Source organism: Lissotriton helveticus, chromosome 12 (genome assembly GCF_964261635.1).
Source record: "Lissotriton helveticus chromosome 12, aLisHel1.1, whole genome shotgun sequence".
Lineage (NCBI taxonomy): Eukaryota > Metazoa > Chordata > Amphibia > Caudata > Salamandridae > Lissotriton > Lissotriton helveticus.
Window position 1 is genome coordinate 95,245,905 of NC_136073.1, and position 23,236 is coordinate 95,269,140.

A 23,236-nucleotide genomic window follows, 5' to 3' on the forward strand; every position below is an offset into this window, starting at 1 on the left:
GCTAGCCAATTAGCCCTTAGAGACACTCTGGTGGTCCTGCTTCCAAGATACAGATCCTGTCCTTCTCACTCAGGCATCAGAAAAGCAGATTTGCAAAGCAAAAGTGTACCAGTCCTTCCTGCAGCAGAGCAGCAGAGCAGTCAATCTTCTGGGTCTTCCAAAGGTCCAGATGTGTACTAAAAAGGTGGGTCTCCATCCAATATTTATCCTTGGTGCCAGTGGAAAGCATTTCCAGATGTTTCCACCCCCAAAAGTATTTGGAATTTCCTTCCTCCCCATCCTGGCCCCAGGTTGTCTGGGGGCAAAAAAGACTAGTGTGAAACTTTTGGGGAGTGTGCTGAGGCAGAAACTTTATGATGTGCAAGGGTGGTAGATGACAGCTCTCCACCCTGCAAACACCTATCCCCTCTTTGTCTCACTTTCTGGGACCAATGCACACAAACCAGCTGCCAACAACACCTGGTCATGTGGCTCAGGGTGCAAGATGCTGGCATCAAATGGTAACATGGACAAGAATTTGTCAACTTTTTAAAGTGTAATTTTCAGAATTGTGACTTAAAATCCAACTATACCATTAAAGAAGGTTTAAAATGGTAGTTCTTTAGAGGCCAAACTCAACATTCCTATCTGCTCCCAACTGAAAGTCATCACTTATTAAATGTTATCCTATGGAAGAGGCAGGCATTGCAGTAGTAAAAATTATTTTATGTGTTTTTTACTGCCAGGAAATGGAAAAGTCAAAAGTACATGCCCAACTTTTAAATACGCTGCACCCTGTCAATGTGCTGTTTAGGGTCTACCCGGGGGTGACTTATATGTATTAAAAAGGATGCTTTAGGCTTGCAACATTTTTACTTTGCCAGGTTGGAATGGCAATTTAAACTATACACACAGGCTGCAATGGGAGGCCTGAGACCTGTTTAGATAGCTACTTAAGTGAGTGGCACGATTGCTGCAGGCCACTAGTAGGGAAGAGGTGTGGTGCAGCAGCCAGGGCAGCTGACTCCGGAACATGGGGGCTCATGGTTCGATCCCAGGTGCTGGCGGCAGGTTAACCCAGCACCTTGTGACTCTGGGCAATAGCTTTTTTACTCTTCCTGACGGCCCCCAGTGCCGGGACACCTCTCCGGAGGTAGCTGTGCACTTTACAAATGCTGGTAGAAATACTGGTATAGTAGCATTGAATTTACAGGCCCTGGGTACATGTAGAAACACTTTACAAGGGACTTAGAAGTACATTAAATGTGCCACTCGAGTGGAAGTCAATGTTACCATGTTTTAAAGAGCGAGCACAAGCACTTTAGCACTGGTTAGCAGTGGTAAAGTGTGCAGGGTCTTAAGGCCGCAAAAAACGAAGTCAGCGATAACAGGAGGATTGAAGGCAAAAAGTTGGGGAAAACCATACCAAGGATGTGAGGTCTTGTTTGTTTTAAACATCATCAGGGCACACTGCTCATGGTAGAGAGTGGCAGGAACATTGTGTGCAATGTGTCATTGTTGAGGAGTGGGCCTTGAACTGCTGGTTACAGTCAGAGGGGAGCTAAGATGGTGTTATGTACAATAACCTGTATAGTCCTGGTCATAGGAGGAACATTAAAGTCCCTCTGGCATCTGCTGGGCAAAGGATAGAACTGCTGGCTTTTGTCATGCCAGTTGTTGTATTAAACCTACCTAAATATTGGTCCATGGCAGAGATAGGAGGAGCAAATGCCCTGATCACTGTGTGCATGCTTGTGCTGCAATTGAATGAAGGTGAAAACATTCTCCTTATGTCCAGTTGTAAATCAGTAGTCTTTATACCATTGTGAATTTAGAGTACAAGGTTCTTGTTCCAGCCTATTCCAAGCCGCGCTGTCTTTTGACAGGTTGATAAGCTCCTTTCTTTGGACAGAAGGCCTTCATTGTTGTTACTTAAAGATAGGGGTGTGCATTTTTTTAAACTTCGTCAGCACCAAAAACATGGTGACATTTTTTAAACTAGGTGAAAAATCTGACAAAAAAGTATTTTGTTACTAAAAAGACAATGAAAACTTTTTATGGGAGAATTCTGCCTCATAATTTTTTTGGGAAGGGAAAGTCTTTCGATATTATTTGATTTATTTAGTGTGAAACTTTGGTAACAGAAGATGTTCAGGGTTGGCTAAATCACCTTTAGCACCACGTGTCTTGAGTCAAGCTAACCTCTAATGTGATTATCTTTACTAAAGAAAAGTGGTGGATTCTCTATTCAAGGGAAGCCCAATGCTTCACATGCAGTAAAGAAGCTTTAAACGAGCATGGGTCCAACGTGGAGCACTTTACTGAAGCTGACTGACTCGACATTAGGCCCTTAACCCCTGCATCACAGTGCTCGTGTGCTGATGACGGCTGGGGGTCTTCATGAACCCGCCCACTCTTCAAAACGGCCGCACAGGTGCAGAATCGCGGCTGCGCCCAAGGGGTTAAGGTCAGTGGCAGACTGCTCCTGAATTTAGCTATACCAGTATTATGGCATTTGATCCGAGTTTTAGCAGCGGTTGTGCATCTTGGCCATGCATTCAGTTGATTATGCAGCCTATGTCTTCTGATGACTTTAGTGAGGCACATTATGCACCCACTCTACATCCACTAAATAGGACTGGATGCTGCAGTGTTATCAGCGTTGTGCACTGCTAGGAGCGCCGTTGTTGATAGTTCTGATCGACGTAGGGTGACTACCTTGGATGGAGGCAAATTCTGGGCAATGCCTGTTCAAAATCAGGACAAAGTATCGAATATATGGGCACATGATTCGGTGAAGCAATAAAATACAGTTCAATAAATAGACGGCCAACACAGGTACAAGTTAATGTAGGCCCTGGACTGGACTTATACAAAGAATAAAAATATAGCAAACATATGCACATCATGCAAAATGTGTCAGCCAGCATAATGGAGAGTTGTCATCTGATTCTGCCCCCCCTGAAAACGAATGATAGCATCAGTTGGTGTGTTGACTTACATGGACTTGCAGTTCATGTTCATTAGAACAATTACTAGGACAGAGAGAGCGAGAGAGCGTCAAATGTAAAACAAGTGGTTAGAGCAAATTTGATAGAACTAGTGCATTTGTGTGAATTTCACTGTGCTTGTTTCTGATGAAACTGGTTCAGTTTCAGCTGCCCACTCTTTGTTGCTATTTGCTCTACCCCTCCCTCCACCAACACAGGGAGGACTCCATCTTGGGTGGTAGCTTCAAGAACTTATACTAGAACCTCACTCACCCTAACCTCACTCATTTCCAGAACCTCACTCATTACCAGAACCGCACTCACCCATTAATACCCATAAGACAGTGTAGGGAGGGAAGCGGGTGCTAGTGTGTGAAGTGTATTTGGAAATGGTATTTCCGTTGGTGTATGTTGGTGTTCTGCATTTTTATACCACATATGTCTATAGTTTGCAAAGTTTTTCTGGGTTTCCTAAGCCACCCCAAGGAATGAATTATGAGGACAGGGGTGAGGTGTTAGGACACCTGACCAGAGCACCGGAAGCCTCCGTTGTGTGGTGTGTGAAGCGTTGGTACTTACACAGCGTGAACCAACTAGGAGAACAACACACACCCGTGCGTGGGGATCAGTGCTGGTGCAGATAGCGTGAGGGTATGTCCTCCCCTGTTTTCTACTGGCCTCATACCTTCTATCCTTTGCACACACCCTGGATTGAGGATGCACTGTCGGGTGAACGTAAATACCACGGCTGTTCATGGCAAAACATACTACGTGATTCTCCACCCTCTGAACCCTAAACAAAATCTTAAACAAAGATCCAGGCAGGCAGCATCAAAACACTACATCACCCACTGTGAAAACACAAATACAGGGGACAGAGACGACTTGAAGATGTGGATAATGTGCCGAAGATGGTTGAGTACAACCCCCCAGGATGACATTTCATATGCTAATATGCAACAGAAATGAATGGTGCAAATTTGCGAAGCATAAGTACAATATATTTAGACGGTGGTCTAGAATATGGCATTCTACTGCTTGTGAGGTTTGAAAGGATGCACGTTCACTTTGTTTGGCTTAAGTACACAAAGGAAAGCTGGAACCACTGTAGAATGGCAGCTTGTAACAAGCGAGGATGCACACGTGTGCATTCGCACAGTACAGTTTGTGTGGGACATGCCTTCATATTTCTACAAATATTAGCATATTGCAGAGAATGGATGCAACACATTTTGCCATCTTTTTCTTTTCTTTTTTTTTTAAAGACATCCATTTCCTTCTTCAAGTTTGTGCGCTTTACATTTGATTCCCTGCACCACTTTGGAACCCACTTTTAGAATGCCTTTTCACTGTTGATTTCCAAAAGAAAGGTAGTTTACAGGCGTGACTGGACACGCCCAGTAGAGTGCTATATTGCTTTGTGTTTACATTAATAGAAGCACACTGCGGGTCAGAATGAGAATATGTAAGGTTCCCTTTTCAAAATATGTATTTTTTCTAACTTGATGAGGCTTTAGAGGCGTTTAATTAGCTACATTGTTACAAGGGTATTTGTAGGAAAGTAGGATCTGCTTCTTATGGTTACCCCCACTTTTTGCTTAATGGTACACTGTTTTTGACTAGTATGACTGGGATCCTGCTAATCAGGACCACAGTCTATCTGTTTTCTCCCTAAAATGTTATGTCATGTGCTTATGTACACTCCATATTGGATACTAGGGTTCCCTTGTCAGTCCCTACTATATAGTACATATGTACCCAGGGCATAGGTATCCTAGAGGCCTCCAATGGGCTGTAGCATGTATTATGCCACCTATGAGAGGTCATGCAAAATGGAACTACGGGCCTGCCATTGCAGCCTGTTTAGGATGGCGCATGCACCACTTACACTTGAAATAGGTTGAAATAGGTTTACTATATCTATAGGTCACTACACTTAAAACCCCTCTAGCTGGCCTTGACAATCTGAAGGTAGGGTCCTGGGTTTTACATGAGAGGGTGCCCCTGCATGAGCGGAGCACCCCTGCAGTCTTTGGAGACCATTTTCCCAGGTTGTCAATGACGCAGCCAGACATCTAGGTAGAGGTGCATTATATGCTCGCGTAAAATGCTATCTTGAAAACCGCTGCAACAAAACATGTTGTGAAATCATACCTCCCACACCGGTAGCCGTTGTGGGAGGTATGATTCCACCCTTCTGACTGTAGTGAGCTTTGTGGGGTCCTTGGTCTTCCAGTTTTTTGTAATACAATTTATTTATTATTTTGGTTATGTGCATGAAAATAGATCATACATACAATCACAGCAACGTTGATTGGATCAATCAAAGACCAAGCCATAATACATAATGAGGAACTTTAGGCTATATATTCAACACATTCAGGCGTGAGGCAATAGCCATTGAACATTGCAGTCCCTACAGCAAGGTGGATCAGAGGTGTTGGTCAGTGATGGTGACCCGATATTAAGACCTACATTGCGTGCCAATTCTGGGACAGTGATTAAGTGCATATCCCCTGAATGGTCACGTTTCATATATGCTTTAAATTATAGCCACATAGAGTCAAATGTATGTAATCTGTCATGAACAATCACAGAGAACTTTTCCTTGCCTAACATATTCCAGAATTTATCCCACCACACATGAACGCATGGCTCAAGAAGAGATTTTCAAAATTACATTTTCAGATCTGTAATTAAGGAAGGTTGACAAACAACAAATCATTTGATTTTCAAAGTTTCCTCCCTTTAGAATATTTTGCTTATGATCAAAATTATGCACATTAAAACGATTTTAGGAGAGGTTGTTTAGTAGGTTTTGCAAAAACTTTTATCATGCAATGTTTTAAATTTATCCAACACATGCAAATTGCTGGATTTTTTTTTCAAAATTCCAAGTTAAGTCTAGACAGTAAGGATACTCTGGCGACAGAGTACATTTAACTCCAAGCATTTTGTCCGCCCGCCAAATTTATATGCGGTGAACCTTAGGATTAATCACGGTGAAGACTACTCTAGCTCCACCACAATTAATCCTAATCCCCTAAAATGACCCTGCAGAGTAAGGGCTATCAGGGGCTATCCTGCTAAATGCTTTCTTCTCCAGGGGAGCGTTTATTTTTCATTTGCAATGATAAAATCCCCTTTTCAGATTTTCTTTTTAAAATTTAAAAAAGTAAGCTATTTGGTGCAGGGCTCAGTTCCACTGACAGAGACTGCACCGGACCAGAAAATACATTGACAGGAACTACCGTGACGCAGTTTCCGACAATGCTTTGAAAATGACCGCCAGCTTGGTGGTCACTTATAAATTTAGCTGACAGACTAGTCTTGGCATGGTGGAAGTAAACTCCTCAGCGAGGCTAATGGTGATTACTCCATCCAACAACATCAAAATGGCCCATATTTTGCTTGCGGATCATTGGTTACAGTTATGAATATGGGGCATCACTACACGTCACATTGATACATTCTGTTCTTTACTGTCTGCATCAAAAGTGGATCAAAAGGATTTCTGAGTAACTCACAGGCTACAGAGTTATACACAAGCCATTTTGTTACAGAGAGCAATCACAGAAAGATTTTGCCGTTGGGCATCTGGGCAGCAGAATTCTGTGAGAATGACCAAAGAGCAGATAGGGTGGGGTGGAAGACATGAGTGTACCAGTATGTGACACACCAACGTACCATACTGTCGTCATATTGAAACAAATGTTTTCTATGTTTTAACTGCTAAGGCATAAATATATTTCTTATTGAACGAGTAGAGGTGATTACAGTAGTTTAGCATGTATGGTTTGTAAACCCTGAACAAATGTGTTGTTCCAGTACCTGCCATGGTTTCAAGTCTAAAAAGTCTTCTTGGGATCCATTGAGAAAACTGACAATTCTGGAAATTAAACTGTGTAAGGCCCAAGCATTTGCATAAACTGCAATATAAACATTGTAGGGTCCTCTGAAATTGGTTTCATCATTGTATCCGCTGAGAAGGAGCTCTAGGTTCTCCTTGCCTGTACACACTTTTGATCCATTATCCCAAGCATTCATAACCTGCTTCTGGTCCATCCATAGGCATCCAAAAGCTTCTTCCCACAACTTTTGAGCAAATATATCAGGTGCATATCTTGAAGGATGTACTCTGTTGAGATGCTCTATGAAGCCTGGAATCTCTTCACTGCGGGTTGCGAACCCAATGGTGCCAGTTAGTATATTGGAAAACCTCTCAATCGATAAGGTGGTGGAAATGGACCACCCCTCACTGGCAATCAAGACCTTTCGAGTCACTTTGTATTTTGACATCTCCTCCATCAGAGGACTGACTCCTGCATCACTACAGAAGACAACAATGACATTGGCTGTTGAGCTCTGTAACACTTGGATTATATGTAAGGCATTTCTATCAGCCCGGCTGAGGATAATATTCTCAGAGAACGCAATGCATGCCCCCACCTTTTCAAGTTCTTTTTTCAATAACGTGGCCCCAAGTTGTCCATAGTCATTGTCTTCAGCTAGGAGGCCAACCCATGTCCAACCGAAGTGTAAAAGTATCTCAGCCAGTCCCTGAGACTGGAAAGTGTCACTGGGGATGGTCCGGAAGAAAGAAGGGAACTGGTTCCGGTCACTTAGGATGGGACTTGATGACACATAACTGATCTGCAATAAAGCACAGTTATTTCTTCTGAATAAATTGCATATCTCATTACTATCACAAACTATATTCAGTGATTAATAATACAAACCAGGGTGGCAAAGACTAGTATAGCAGAGGAATAGAAGAGTGCCTTTCAGTGGGAGACACTATAGTGAACATCTAATTGACACCAGGCATGATTTTAAACATGTAGCGTCTAAGTGACACAGATCGCTATATGAGCAGGCATGACTTACTCGTGTAGAACTCTTGATTTATGCATGAGTTTCAGGAGTAAACCAAGAGTGCACCTTGGTCACTTTTGGCTTACTCCTGGAACTCAGTAGTACTACAGGGGTTAGTCAAATCAAATTCTTTGAATTGGGTCTGGGGAATTTTAGACTTTACGTATCAAATTTGTCGATTTCAATGTCAAATGTCTGACATCGATTGGGTACTGGGATCGACCGACCTCCTGTCGGGGGTCAAAACCAGCAATTAGGATACAACTGAACACTGTTCAGTCGCAGTTCTATTCTTTACAATGGGAGCATGCATTTCGACCAGAATGCATGCGCTCATTGTAAAGAGAAGAGGTGCAGTTCATTTCTGCACCCGGTGGCAGGCACCTCAAAATGCCTGCCATGGGGTGCAGAGATCAATAGGAGGGTCACCATAGGTGCCCTTTCCGCCACCATCTGGAGGACTTGCACCCATCGGGCCCTGCAAGGGGCCACCAAAGTCGTCTTCAAACAGCATTTCTGTGTCAGAAAGACAGGCACAGAAAGGCTGCTGTAATCTGACCTTGCAATCCCTTGGGCGGAAAGAGCTGCCGTTAGGATTACAGGAGGCTTTGCGAATGGCAGACGGGCTCTCCGAGCCCATTGGAAGCCATTCAGAAATCCAGTTTGGATTAATTTCCGACCAAATCCATCCAAATGGGTCAGTCGGAAATGAATTCAAACTGCTGATTACAATGCCGTAGGGTTGGAGCCGTTTTAACTGCATCGTAATTGGTCTATTAGTCTTCCATCCTTCTGAGGTTAATAAATTGCAAACTGTGAATTTGGCAACATGGTCATCTGTTGTTTACAGCACTGTGAACTTTCCGAGGTGCAATATGACACACTATATAAAACATTATCATTGTGAAAATATATAAAGTACTGTTCATTGCCCAAAGTCACCTTTTTGTTCAAATGTCCTTATGGAAATTTGATGATTGGATATAAATTTACTGTGCTAACTAAATGGCTCAAATGTCAATGCAATCTACTCACATCCAGCATCATATGTATGCATCCTAAATGGTCAGATTTAAAGTGGGCATCTTGTAATGAAGTGAGTTATGCAGCCACAAATTCAACTACCCCCTCTACCTCTGTCCTGCAGCCACAATTTTCACTACCCCCTCCACCTCTCTTCCCGCTGTTGTCTGCCCAATTTGCTTCATCATGCTCTTATACCAAAACATCCAGGCAATCCAAGAAAGAGAAAATATGGTTGAGGGACACAGTCAGCCTTGACACAGAAGCCATGGTCATCACGGCCCTTTATACCGTAATTTCAATTACACCTCACCTTGTTATTAATGAGGCCACTAACAAGAATAATTCCTGCACAGAATCCCTTATCCCTTATTTGCAAATCATTCAGAACAAAACCCTCTTGTCCTTGGTTCTCAAAAGAAATTTACGAAGAAAGAAAGCTTATCAGAAAATGGGAGAAATAATGGAGACTAGAACCCTCTCACCTGCGTATGATTAAGCTTCTCAAAACAAAAATAATACAAGGACCGAGTTTTCAGAGACAAATCCTCCCATATCAGAGCCCTTTGGAATTCTGCAAAGAAGAGACCGAAGCTCCTTATTGTGCAGACTACAAACCCCTCGACCACTAAGGCTCCTAAGTCATCAGTAGCCAAAACCATTTCTTGCTACCCACAAGCGACTCCCCAGAAACAGTGGAGATTCTACTATGTAGTCATATTTTCCTCCATTTCTGAACCAGTCCTACAGTGAATAAGTCCAAAGAGAAACCCTCCAACCACCTTCAAGACACCATTCTAGGTTCTATTGGCAAATCAATACCTACTCCCCATATGGACCAAAATGGTCCACTCCTCTCTCCAACAGGACCTATTTTCAGAACAACTAAAAGTGGGTCAAGTCACTCCTCTCTTGAAAATATCCCCCCTCGACCCAAAGAACATGAATACCAACTGCCCAGTCTCCACACTCCCATTTTTTGTCAAATTTATTCAAAGTACATATCATTCCAAATTGCTTCACACATTGTAACAAATAACCTCCTAGACACTCTCCAATCAGGTTTCTGACAGGGCCACAGTACAGAAACTGTGATCCGTCAAATAGTCGAGCACTCTCTTATGGTCTTTGACTCCAGTAACTCCTGGTTCTTCTGGATTTGGCTGCTGCATTTGACACTGTCAACTATCTGGACAGAATTTGCACTCTAGAACAATTCTCAGGAACTCTGGGATTCTCCTCCACTTCTTTGTCAATGACACTCGAATATTCATGAAAATCTCACCCGCAGAAGATGTTGCCCTGCTTTCAATCAAGCTGTTAAAGATTCATAACTGGATGTTGAACCACCATCTAAAACTCAACCCAACTAAAACAGATTTTCTTTTGAGTTTTCCTCTGAAAGCAAAAACTCCAGTACAAGAATGGATGGCTAACTTTCCCGTCCTGGATGGCTGCCCTGCCATTGACCACAGTGCTAGCTCACTTGGTATTACCCTTGACAACTATCTCAATCTTCACAGCCACATCGAAGCCCTGGCCAAAAACATATGACACCAACTTATGCAGCATTGGGGCATCAGACAATTGATCCCGGGACAGGACCTCAAAACAGTCAATCAATCAATCAATCAATCAATCATCGTATTTATATAGCGCGCTACTCACCCAGAGGGTCTCAAGGCGCTGAGGGGGGGGGGGGATCTGCTACTGCTCGAACAGCCAGGTCTTGAGTTGCTTCCTGAAGGCGAGGTGGTCCTGGGTCAGGCGGAGGTGGGTGGGGAGGGAGTTCCATGTCTTGGCGGCGAGGTAGGAGAAGGACCGTCCCCCTGTGGTGGCTCTACGGATGCGGGGGACGGCGGCGAGGGCGTGGCTGGTCGAACGGAGCTGGCGTTTGGGAGCGTAGAAGTTGAGGCGGCTGTTGAGGTATCCTGGGCCTTGGCTGTGTAGGGCTTTGTGTGCGTGGGTGAGGAGGCGGAAGGTGATTCTCTTGTTGACTGGGAGCCAATGCAGATCTCTTAGGTGTCCGGAGATGTGGCTGCGATGGGGGATGTCCAGGATGAGTCGTGCTGAGGCGTTCTGGATTCGCTGGAGTCTCTTCTGGAGTTTGGCGGTGGTTCCGGCGTAGAGGGAGTTGCCGTAGTCCAGACGGCTGGTGACGAGGGCCTGAGTGACCGTCTTCCTGGTCTCGGTGGGGATCCACCGGAAGATCTTACGTAGCATGCGCAGGATGTTGAAGCACGACGAGGAGACGGCGTTGACTTGTCTGGTCATGGAGAGGGAGGAGTCCAGGATGAAGCCCAGGTTGCGTGCGTGGTCTGTTGGTTTGGGTGCGCTGCCCAGGGCGGGGGGCCACCAGGAGTTGTCCCAGGCGGCGGGTGAGGATCCCAGGATGAGGACTTCCGTCTTATCTGAGTTCAGTTTCAGGCGGCTGTTCTTCATCCATTCGGCTACCTCTTTCATCCCTTCATGAAGGTTGGCTCTGGCGGTGGCGGGATCGTTGGTAAGGGAGAGGATCAGCTGGGTGTCGTCGGCGTAGGAGATGATGTTGAGGTTGTGCTGGCGTGCGATGTCTGCGAGGGGGCTCATGTAGATGTTGAAGAGGGTTGGACTGAGCGAGGAGCCTTGAGGGACGCTGCAGATGACCTCGGTGGCTTCAGATCTGAACGGGGGGAGGCGGACTCTCTGTGACCTTCCGGCGAGGAAGGAGATGATCCACTCCAGTGCCTTCTCCTGGACTCCGACGTTGCTGAGGCGTTGTACTAGGGTACGATGGCAGACAGTGTCGAAAGCCGCGGAGAGGTCGAGGAGGATGAGGGCCGCTGTTTCTCCGTTGTCGAGCAGCGCTCGGATGTCATCGGTGACTGCGATCAGGGCGGTCTCTGTGCTGTGGTTGGCCCGGAAGCCAGACTGCGAGGGGTCGAGGGATCCGTTCGTCTCGAGGAAGGCGGCCAGCTGCTTGTTGACGGTCTTCTCGATGACTTTTGCAGGAAACGGGAGCAGCGAGATGGGGCGGTAGTTCTTGAGGTCGGTGGGGTCAGCCGATGGCTTCTTGAGTAGAGCGCTGAGTTCGGCGTGCTTCCAGCTCTCCGGGAAGGTAGCGGTGTCGAAGGAGGTGTTGAAGATGTCCCGCAGGTGGGGTGCTATGATAGTGTCGGCCTTGTTGAAGATGTGATGAGGGCAGGGGTCGGTCGGAGATCCGGAGTGGATGGAGTTCATCGTGCGGACGGTGTCTTCGGTGCTGATCGGAGTCCAGGCGCGGAGGGTGGTGGTGGGGGGCGGTGGTTCAGTCGTGGCGTGCGTCGGTTGAGTGCTGAAGCTGTTGTGTATGTCCGCGATCTTGTTGTGGAAGTAGGAGGCGAGGGAGTTACAGAGGTCTTGCGAAGGGGTTATGTCGTTGTTTCCGGCGTTGGGGTTGGAGAGCTCTTTCACGACGTTGAAGAGTTCTTTGCTGTTGTGTGTGTTGTTGTCCAGTCGTTCCTTGAATGCGGTTTTGTTGGTGGCGCGGATGAGTTGGTGGTGTTTTCGAGTGGGGAGCTTGAGGGCAGTCATGTTGTCCGGTGTTGGGTCTGTGCGCCAGGTTCTCTCGAGGGCTCGGCAGTTCTTCTTGGAGCTCTTGAGTTCGTCGGTGAACCATGGGGATTTCTTGCTGCCGGGTCTGCTGGGCGGGGTCCTCAGAGGGGCGAGCTCATTTGCGCAGTCGCTGATCCACTTCGTGAGGTTGGTGGCCGCCTGGCTAGGGTTCGTTGTGCTGGTGGGAGGGTTCGTGCTCAGGGAGGACGCGAGCTGGTCGGCTGTGATCTTGTTCCAGTTCCTGCGTGCAGCCTGTTGCTGGTGGTGGTGGACCGTGGTCCTTGCGAAGCTGAAGTGGACGCAGCTGTGGTCCGTCCAGTGGAGTCCGGTGGCGTGGCTGAAGGCGATGTCCTTGCTGGATGAGAAGACGGGGTCGAGTGTGTGTCCGGCGTAGTGGGTGGGGGTGGTCACCAGTTGCTTGAGTCCCAGGTTGGCGAGGTTGTCCAGCAGGGTGGTGGTGTTGCGGTCGTTGTTGTTCTCCAGGTGGAAGTTGAGGTCCCCTAGGAGGATGTAGTCAGCGGAGCAGAGGGCGTGCGGGCTGATGAAGTCGGCGATGTCTTCGCTGAATTGTGTGCGTTGTCCAGGGGGTCTGTAGAGGAGGGTGCCTCTGAGGGTGGTCTTGGGGTTGATGTGGACTTGGAAGTGCAGGTGTTCGGCGGTTGTGAGGGTGTCATCGGTTTTGGTCGTGATGCGGATGGTGTTCTTGTGGACGATGGCGATGCCTCCTCCGGTGTGGTTGGTGCGGTCCCTTCGGATGATCTTGTAGCCGTCTGGGATGGCGATGGCGATGTCAGGCGCAGAGGAGGCGTTCATCCAGGTTTCCGTGAAGAAGGAGACGTCTGGGGCTGTGGTGTCGAGCAGGTTCCAGATCTCGGTGGCGTGCCTGTTGACGGAGCGGGTGTTGAGCAGGATGCATCTCAGGTGGCTGCTGCTGTTGCTCGTCGAGGTCTTGGGCACTGCTGGAGTGGCGCAGGTCCGGATGCAGGTGAACTTGCAGTAGTTGCAGCTGAAGGGTCTGTGGGTGCGTCTCGGGGTGGCTCGGTAGCAGCCCGGGACTCGGCCGGCGTTGAGTGCGTTGAGGGTGGCGGCGTCGTACAACCGGCAGGTAGGCTGGGGTCTGCGGGGGCCAGGGGTCCTGGCACTGGGAGCGTTCCAGGCGCGGACGGGCGCAGACGGGCTTACCTTTGGCGCACCTTCGGCGCGCAATTGGCTCGCCCGCTGCGCTTGCACGCTGCGCGTACGCGTGGACTCCGCCATAAATGGCGTAGTGGGGGGCGGAGCGGGGGCGGGGCAGCTGGGAGGCGGGAGTGGGGTGGGGCAATGGGCGGCAAAGCTAGCGAAGCTGGGCGGGGCCGCAGGGGAGCAGCGGCGGGGAGCGGGGAGGGGGACAAGCGGCGGGGAGGACACGAGGGCGGCACAGGAGGCACAAAGGGGAAACAAAGCACAGGATAATGCAAACAGTTACCAAAAATCACAACAAACGCTGTAGACGGGCGAAAATACCGCTAAGGCGCTCAGGGGCACAAGCAGGAGGTGAGCCGGTAGAGTGGCGGTCCCGGCACACACCTGTGCGAGGCAGCAGCGGGGGGGGGTCGGGGGTCCCGGCACTCAACGAGGGAGCTGCGCGGTGTGTGGAGCGACCATCCCTGCAGGCAGGGGCAAAGGTCACAGCTCACCACCGCGCGGCGACCACTATAAATGGAGCGTGGGACCGTGGGAGGGCGGGGCAGCTGGGAGGCGGGAGCGGGGTGGACCAATGGGCGGCAAAGCTAGCGAAACTGGGCGGGGGCGCAGGGGAGCAGCGGCGGGGAGCGGGGAGGGGGACAAGCGGCGGGGAGGACACGAGGGCGGCACAGGAGGCACAAAGGGGAAACAAAGCACAGGATAATGCAAACAGTTACCAAAAATCACAACAAACGCTGTAGACGGGCGAAAATACCGCTAAGGCGCTCAGGGGCACAAGCAGGAGGTGAGCCGGTAGAGTGGCTGTCCCGGCACACACCTGTGCGAGGCAGCAGCGGGGGGGTCGGGGGTCCCGGCACTCAACGAGGGAGCTGCGCGGTGTGTGGAGCGGTGTGTGGAGCGACCAGCCCTGCAGGCTTGCCCTTGACAACTATCTCAATCTTCACAGCCACATCGAAGCCCTGGCCAAAAACATATGACACCAACTTATGCAGCATTGGGGCATCAGACAATTGATCCCGGGACAGGACCTAAAAACAGTGGTGCAGTCTCTTATTTGCTCCAGACTAGATTATGGAATTGGCCTTCTCTCAGGCATTCCCAAAGTTGACCTAGGCCCTCTGAGAGCAGCAGTACATGCAGCAGCACATTTCGTTTTAGGTCTCAAGAAATGTGACCACATTTCCCCTGCACTGCTAACCCTCCACTGACTTCCCATTTAAGCGCGTACCCAATTCAAAACCGCCTGCATTTTCTCCAAAGGGCACTGTACTCCACTTCGCCCTCCTATTTAATCAAAAAACTGAAAATCTATGGAGCAAACAAGAGTTTTATAAATTCCCAATGCATGCTCCTTGAACCCCTCACCTTCAGTCAAGAAATATACATGAGCCAGTCATTTTCTGGTAGTGCCACAAGAATCTGGAACTCTCTGCCTCCCTCCCTTCTGCCTAACTGCCTGTCCAATCACCTTCAAAAAGGTTCTCCATGTCCTCCTGTTTGGCAGACACCTTGGTTAGTCACCCTCAACCATACGTAAGTACTCTCTCCACTAGTATGTGAAATACCTTTGTTATGTGACCCCACCAACTAAATCGATGCTTCAACTGTGCACGGCCTTTGACCAACTGTTGCAATTTTCTCATGGGATAACTCTTGCACACATCTACTGATGTAAATGTCTGAGTTTAATTACTAGAACTGGAACTCGCTGTAATCCCTGTATCCTGTTACTTTTGTACGTTGCTCTGATGTCTTTGGGCACTGTCCTCATAATATAAAATTGCAAAACTGTATAAAATAAAATAAAAGTGCATGAATCCTTCATCATGAGTTTAGTTTTAGGAATCACTTTTTTCTCAAATTCTTACCTGGGGGAGTCTGTACAGCCCAAGTACCCGCGCCATGACGATGGAGCCCGATGACCCAGCATCCCCAATGATGCCCATGAGTTGGAGCTTCTCTCGACAGCAGAAATTTGGAACAGACTCATTTTGACCTGCCAGGATCCATAGTGTACCCTCAAGGGATCTCTGCATTATCCTACATGAGTCATAGATTTGGAAGCCAATGGTAATGTTGGGTAAGATGTTCGGGTTTGCATTAATCTCCTCAATTGCAAACACCATGGCTTGAAGTGCTCGGTAATTCTTGAGGCGGAACCTAAAATATACACAATAAACTAAAAATGCAGATTTTTTTTGCAATACATTTTTAAGCATAATTCTCAATAATTAATCCAAGTTGTGATGAAATTGTAATAGGCTACACTATTGATATCATGGCACCACAATTGCAACCATTAGCGCTCATTTGTTACAATCATGGCCTCTAGATGGAGCTCTGCCAATGCACCTCATTACTCAACACATACAATTACATTCCTATGATGTGCAAAAGATAGTTCTATTTAATAAAATGCTGATGTGCAGCACAATCTGCAAAGTACAGTACTGATACCCATGCACTTATAGGATACTCCTGACCTGCATCACACTCCAGTGTGCCTTTCTGGAGATCCACGTGCCGCTTTGCAGACCTATCTCATCACTCAGCAGTGGGACACACTTTATTACAGTAGTGTGACCGCTGCACACCTCTGCCACTGCACTTCAAGACTGACTGGCTGACTCCACGGTGATTCAAGCAGAAGAACCCGCAAACAGCTCTGTGGCTGCAACTCACAATTGATCTGCACTGTCTACTGTCGTTCTGGTGCTGGATCCATCCGTAGGAGGAAATTTACTAAAATGTGACTCAAAGTAGCATGGCACAGCAACCAAAGTTGACTAGCTGTGTTGCCTAAAAAGGAGAGTCAAAACAGTGCCATATCTACTAGGAAAATGTGCTGTTTTTCAAATCCCCAGCACTGGAGTAATTTAGGCTGCCATGTGCCTACAAACACACTTTTGCACAATAGCGTGTGCATTCTTTTAAACATAGATTTAGTACTAGAATGGGTTCCTTCCAATGAAACCACTATGCTTTAATACGTTTCTCACTTTGTATGTGTGCTGTAGAATGCAGCCCACATGTAAAGTTTGAAAATTAAAGGGAAGTTAAAATGTTCTCCTTTGCAAGATTTACATTTTATTACCCATTTTCTGCAAATTCAAGACACATGATGCCAAACAATACTGAATGACAGTGAAATGTAGAAACAGATCTGAGACAGATCACTTTCTCAGGTGCCCCATGGCAGGTGGAGGCCCTGGGCAATTGCTCACTCTGCCCATGTCTTAAAATGTCTCTGGTGCTGGAACTCACTGAACCAGTCGGGCAATGACCTGCATGGCAAACGCCAGCCCCACCCTTCCCCAATCCTAAGGCCAAGCTCTCAGTGCACCCCATGAGAGCAGCTCCTCTCCTTATCCATGGTGCTAAATGTACAGCTCTGAAACTGCACCCCATGAGGTTTTACAAGTCTCCACTTGTGGCAAACTGCACCCCATGAGGTTTTACAAGTCTCCACTTGTGGCAAACTGCACCCCATGAGGTTTTACAGGTCTCCACTTGTGGCAAACTGCACCCCATGAGGTTTTACAGGTCTCCACTTGTGGCAAATGCACCCCAAAGATGTTCTGCACCTCTGCTCTAGCATCTCATGATATCCAATCCCACAGCTCTGACCATCCACCCCATGATGAAATCCATCTGTCCTCTTAACTCCCAGCCCTGCACCTCTCCAAGTGTATGCAATTAGCAGCTCTGCAAGCAAACATCCCATCTGACCACCCGCCCCCACTCTTTACATGCCCGTCAGAGTTCACAGTCTAACTCCACACAACTCTGTACACATTGCGTCACATTTAAAAAGGAGGCAGTCCCCGCCAGCACCCAGAGTGGTTTAGCTAAAGTGAAGCAACACAGAATAAGTAACTGTACCTCTGGCAACGTATTGGTGCAGGTTGCACTGTGAAGGTTGTCTTTTGGATGTCCACATCATCATGGAGTGGAAATATCCCACCTAGTATGACATCTCCATCCCTGGAGAGCCCGGTTACTTCGTGGCTGCGTAGCTGGCATCCTTGCTCGGTGCTCTGGGCGACCGACTCCGGCAGCACACAGTGTATCAGCAGATAGAGCAGGACCCTCTGAAAGCAGAGGGCTTGGTGCACCTTCCTTACAAGGTCTTCTCGGCGGGGGGATCTATGCATTGTCTCCTCTGAGGGATGTGCCTTATATAGCAGTGAGAAGGGCTGAAATGGCCTTCAGTCTCCTGAGGTAGATATCATGAGCCCCATTGAGTTTGGTAATCATTCCAGCTTTATTTTAGAGCCAGAAGTAGGTTCAGTTTGTGATATTTGCTGAAATGTGAACATACTGCTAATTTACTGCAATCCTCACCTTCAGTAGTGTTGCTGTGACCCCTGCCAGATAGAAGGGAAGAGTCGGTCCCTTCCCTGGAACTCCTGACAAAGCTCTTAGGGACTATTTATGACAACATTAAAAAAATCACAATCAACACCTGAAACTGCAAGGAGGCAACCCAGACCCTGCATTCAATTCTTGCATCTACAAGGCAGCAGCGATCAAACATAATGATATCTTCATCGTTCTAAGCAGGCACACACCTCAATGTCCATACAAAGGAGGGGCACGTGCTTTAAACAAATGCAAAACTATAATTTCCTTAAATCGTATACGCTGCACCTCTCGGAGCACGAGGCATTTCTAAAAGTCTAACGCAACGCAATAGATTTTTTTGCATCCTCTTAATTCTGCACTTGTGGGCAGAGGGCTCCTAACTTCCATCTGCAGAGGGGTTTCGTAACCTGCAGTTTATTTATCGCTGAAATGCTCTCTTCCCGGCTGCAAGCCTCGCGCCTCTGTGCTGTTTGAGTCTCATGTCGAGCGCTTGCCTTTATAGAGCTCTGAAGATGTTTTGTGTGCGCGCGCGTGTGTGTGGGAGGGACGTGTAGGGGGGGGGGGGGGCAAGGTGTTCGTTGGTGTGCGCGTGAGATAATTGACTTCATTTAATGTGAATGTGTGTATTCCTTCGAGTGTCATTTTCATAACTCTGCGGACGCTGGTGGTGGGGAGGGAGGGCGGGGAGTGCAAGTAAAAAACTGAATAAACTTGAATTTTTTTGCCGCTCTTTTAAAGCGGTGTGAACATTTCGTCGTTCTGTGGGCCTCTTCTGGTTCCCAATGGCTGTTTTAAACGAGGCATCTAGGTTCCATGTTAGTTCTTGACTTAACAGACCGCGTTACCTATTGATTTGATTTTTGCACTACTACAGATTTATACTAATTTTTAATACAAATTGCATGGTGCTTGCACTTATCACTGGCTCATCTCTAAAAGTCTTGTAAGTGCGAGTTCAAAATGAAAAAAATCGGAAAATACCCTGTGGAAAAATGGAACATATGTGCTTTTTCGTTATTTTTAATGCAGATCCGTAATTTGCGTTCAAAGAGTATTGGCACGCGTATTTAAATGAGCAGTTTTGTGCTTAGCACTTGGGATAGGTCCTACAGTAAAACTCATCTGCTCCAGCTTTACTATATGGAATACAGTACCCCCGGGCTTAAACTTTAAGGATATACAAAGTCACCAAGGAGCTCTGTGACCATGTAGAAGACCGAGGCTAAGTTTCGTTACAATGTCATGGAACTCTGAGGTGACTTGCAATATCCATGTCCATATAATGTATAGTAGGGGGTACTTAATTCCTTATGAAAAAGGGTCACACCATCACCCTTCCCACAGACGCTTAAATCCTTGGTGCGCTGCTCTTTCAGATGAAAGAGAAATGATCTTGTAGACATGAAGATTACAAGTGCAAGCTATAGTGCAAAAGAAAACACACAAAAAGATAGTTAGATATTTGTTGCAAAAAGATACTAGAAGTAATTTAAGGAACCCAAAATTTGAAAGCGCTGTACCTCTCTGATTGTGTAGAAAGAAACACGCAGAAAGATTCTAGCTTCCTTACATTTATCCAAAGTGTGCAAAAAATAAGCATGTTCCATAAATATCTGCTTATCATTGTTTAGCTACGAAAAATTGCAGAATAGTGTAGAATATTAGGAATTAAAGAGAAACAGTAAGATGAGCACTCTTTTGTCTTTAAATTAAGATACAAATATACTAAAGTTCTAATATGTATTGGAGCAGACTTGGAACCCACAACAGAGAGGCAGCATAAGTATTTTATTCGTACTTATTTGTCTTTGTATATGACATATAACTTTTGCACTGGAATCTATCAATCCCTTTCTCAGCATACATTGACTGTGGGTCCTTGCAATGGAACGTTTACACCTTCTCTGAACTGGTGGGATGCCCACAAAGGTTGGGTAACAGGACATGTCTTCCACAGGAAGTATCCATAATCTTAGACTGGAGAATAGCCTTATAAGAGATTTAGGACTTGCATTTCAGGAGTTGCAGATGCAAAGTGCCAAATCTAGCCGTGGTGATTTGTAAGATCATCCAGTGGCAGTTATAAATTACATTTTATAAGCTTCACGCGAAAGGGAAACTTACACGCTTCTTTTCATTTAAATCCTTGCCCTTGGGTGGACCACTAGAAGCGAGTGAGGAGGAGCTCTTAATTTACTGATGAAAAAATACCACTGGGGTATCAATAGCAGTGACAGAAACATGATCATTGAAACATTTAGAAAAAAATGAAAAACATCTACCTAATGCCCCAGTCATGTTAATTGTCCCTAATGTTACCTGCAAAGAACAAACTAAAATCTGTAGACCTGTAATAAAATTAGAAGACAAACTCTGATGGAAAAAGTACTGTCCAGCCGCCTTTTATGTTATGGAGTGTGACCCGTATGTCCATGACCTTGGAGATGGCTCTACAATCAGTGGCATAACATTAGGCCCTGCAGCCCCTGATTTGTGGGGTAGGCGCCCCAGCTCCAGGGGGCTCTCTCTTGCACTGTGCATATGTGGCACAGGCCCCTGCCCTAATACCTCCTTACTGGGTCCGGGGGGTGGCTCTCCGTGCACTTTGCAGGTGGGCATCAAGTTTGGTTACACCCCTGTGTACAGTAGACCTCTCCTCTTTACTCTGCTCTGTATTGACTTGGCTTCTGTACCTCCCATGTACAGGGACAAGCATGCCCACAGGTGCTGGGAGTAGGGGTGTTTTTATCTTGCCACATTGGCTGTGTGTTGAGACAGGTTAGATGTCAGACTAGGTCTTCTGAAATATTACTTTTTATTTTTTAACACAGAGATTGATGTTTACTAATATTTCTCTTACTGCAAAATGCATGGGTTTTGTAAAGTGAACTATATGACTATCTTGCTAGTGTAAAAGGAAAGGGTGTATGTGGCAATTTCAATGAAAAATATGTTGCCTGTAACTGACAGTATACTACAACACCATACTTTATTAAGATATGTGTAATAGTGTGCTCCTATATGCAACACCAGTTACAATCTCCTCCCTTACCACTCTCCTGCTGAATGGCCAAGCTCTTTGTGTGACGCTTGGATTTTCAGAATCCCTATGAGTTTAAAGTCTTCTCCATTTTTTCTGGAACTTTACACCTGTTGTTTAATATTCACATTTATCAGATTCATATGATACCATCCTATATGAGGATGATTGTCCTCCACACGTCATGGAGAGGGGTTATAAGTAATCCAGGGGCAGCTTTATTTACGCTAGATTAATTGGAATTTTGGTCATTTTGCATTATGCTTTGCCAAAAAATTACTAACAATTATGTGATCATACCCGATTGCATAATGTTGAGTAATGTGGCGCAGACATCTTACCTCAGGAGCACAAGCACCATTAGCTTAGAGAGCGTGAGTGGCTGCTGATGTTCGTATTCTGTTGCATTTATTGCTATTTGTATATCGCAAAATGCATCCTTGGGTCCTTTTTTAATTCAAGAGTGCATTTTGTGCTAAGAAAGTAGCGCTACTTTCTGGGTTGCACTTCTCCTGTAATTCTGCACAATCTTTTGTAATTTTGCATAAATAGGATCCAGCAAATTTCAAGAGTTACGCCCAACCCCTAGTATTAAATAACATGATTTCCTCCTTGGTGCCTGATGATCTCAAGGATAAGTTTCCACACAAATGCACCATGCAGCAAGCTCAGGCATTGTATGGAAATCAAACAGCATAGGCTAAAGATAGTGTGTCACAAGTGATTCCCCTTTAGATTGGACCACAGGTAGAGGCTCAATATTCATTAATGTCAGAGGTAAATTGTGATCTACGCACACTCCTTTAACAGTTGCAATATTAAGGTTTGATGAGGCCTTGTAACTTGACCGTAAACATTCCTCTTTTTCCTTTTTTTAATTTATTTTTTATTTTTGATAAGCCAATGAATAATAATATTCTTATACAAAATTGAGTATTTCGACATTGAAGCAGTTCATAATATAGAAAAGGAAAAATACATTAGGATTGTGTATAATCATTGTTGTCTTGACAATTTGTTGTTTCCTAGAACGAAATAGATAACTCTAATTGAGTCCAGCAAGGATATCAATACATAGGTTACACAAAATGATAGAAAAGATAAAGCTCACAGGAAAGATGGCACCGGTTCCCTGATTAAATATAGATGTAAAAAATATAGTTTACAAAAATATCGATGTAAAAATATTGAATACTAAAATATAGACTCCCTATACTTAAACAGGTAAGTACAATAATATCGAATCAAAAATATTGAAGGAAAAAATATAGATGGAAAAAATGTCTACTTAAAATATATATATACATTAATTAAAAGATATTAAATAATATTAATATGTGTAACAAAATAAATTACATTTAATATATATTTTAACTAAATATATTAATAAACTTAATTAAAAAAATATAAACACACACAAATGTGTACATATACATATATTTACTTAATACATTTTATTAACTATTATCTTTATTTAATGTATACATTTTTTTAATTATATATAAAAAATAACATATTTACATATATCAATAATTTGAAATAAAATAAAAGTCTATAATTAATTAACACATTAAACTATCAAAAAATAAAGAAAACATACATTTTGCAACATATTAATTACAAAAGTAGTAAAACATGTTGGGTAGCAGAGGGGTAAAAATTACTTTTCCCACTCCACTGAGTGCGACAGCAGGAAAAGTGCAACAGTAGGGAAAGTGTTCATATAGCCGAGGAGTAAAATTTACTCTTCCAACTCCAGTGAGTGCGACAGCAGGGAAAGTGTTGGATAGCGGAGGGGTAAAAATTACTATTCCCACTCCAACGCACCCCATATCTTCATACAGAGTCTTCGTTTTTGCAACCCCTAAAAACATAAAGGCTGAAGTCTAAATTACATATGGCATATAACCTTCCTCTCCACATTTCAAAGGACAATGGTTTTTTTGCCGCCATAGTGATGCTATACATAATCAGGCAACGGCCACTGCTATGAATATTAAGTATCTGTATTGGTATACCTCGTGATTGATCATTGAATCTTCCAAAATCAGAGTAACATAACCCTCAGTGTAATCGTGGTCTGTGCCCCTGTATTTTCCATTAAGAAAACCTCCATCCTGCTGATCAGTTGCTTCAGCTCTGAGCATGTAGAAAAAATATGCAGACTATCATCCTGATCCCTCCAGCGTCGTATGCACTTGCCATC

At 45.5% G+C, this 23,236-nt stretch overlaps 1 protein-coding gene across 1 annotated transcript in view; it reads right to left on the reverse strand.

Annotated features, from left to right (window-relative positions):
- Positions 1-23,236, reverse strand: part of LOC144797930 (extracellular calcium-sensing receptor-like) — a 44,425-nt gene that overhangs the window by 10,146 nt on the left and 11,043 nt on the right. The window contains exons 2-3 of the mRNA XM_078668731.1: positions 15,494-15,785; positions 6,801-7,622 (exon numbers count right to left, since the gene is read on the reverse strand). Of these exons, the coding sequence (XP_078524857.1) occupies positions 6,801-7,622; positions 15,494-15,785 (1,114 nt within the window). The remainder of the gene's footprint in view (positions 1-6,800; positions 7,623-15,493; positions 15,786-23,236) is intronic.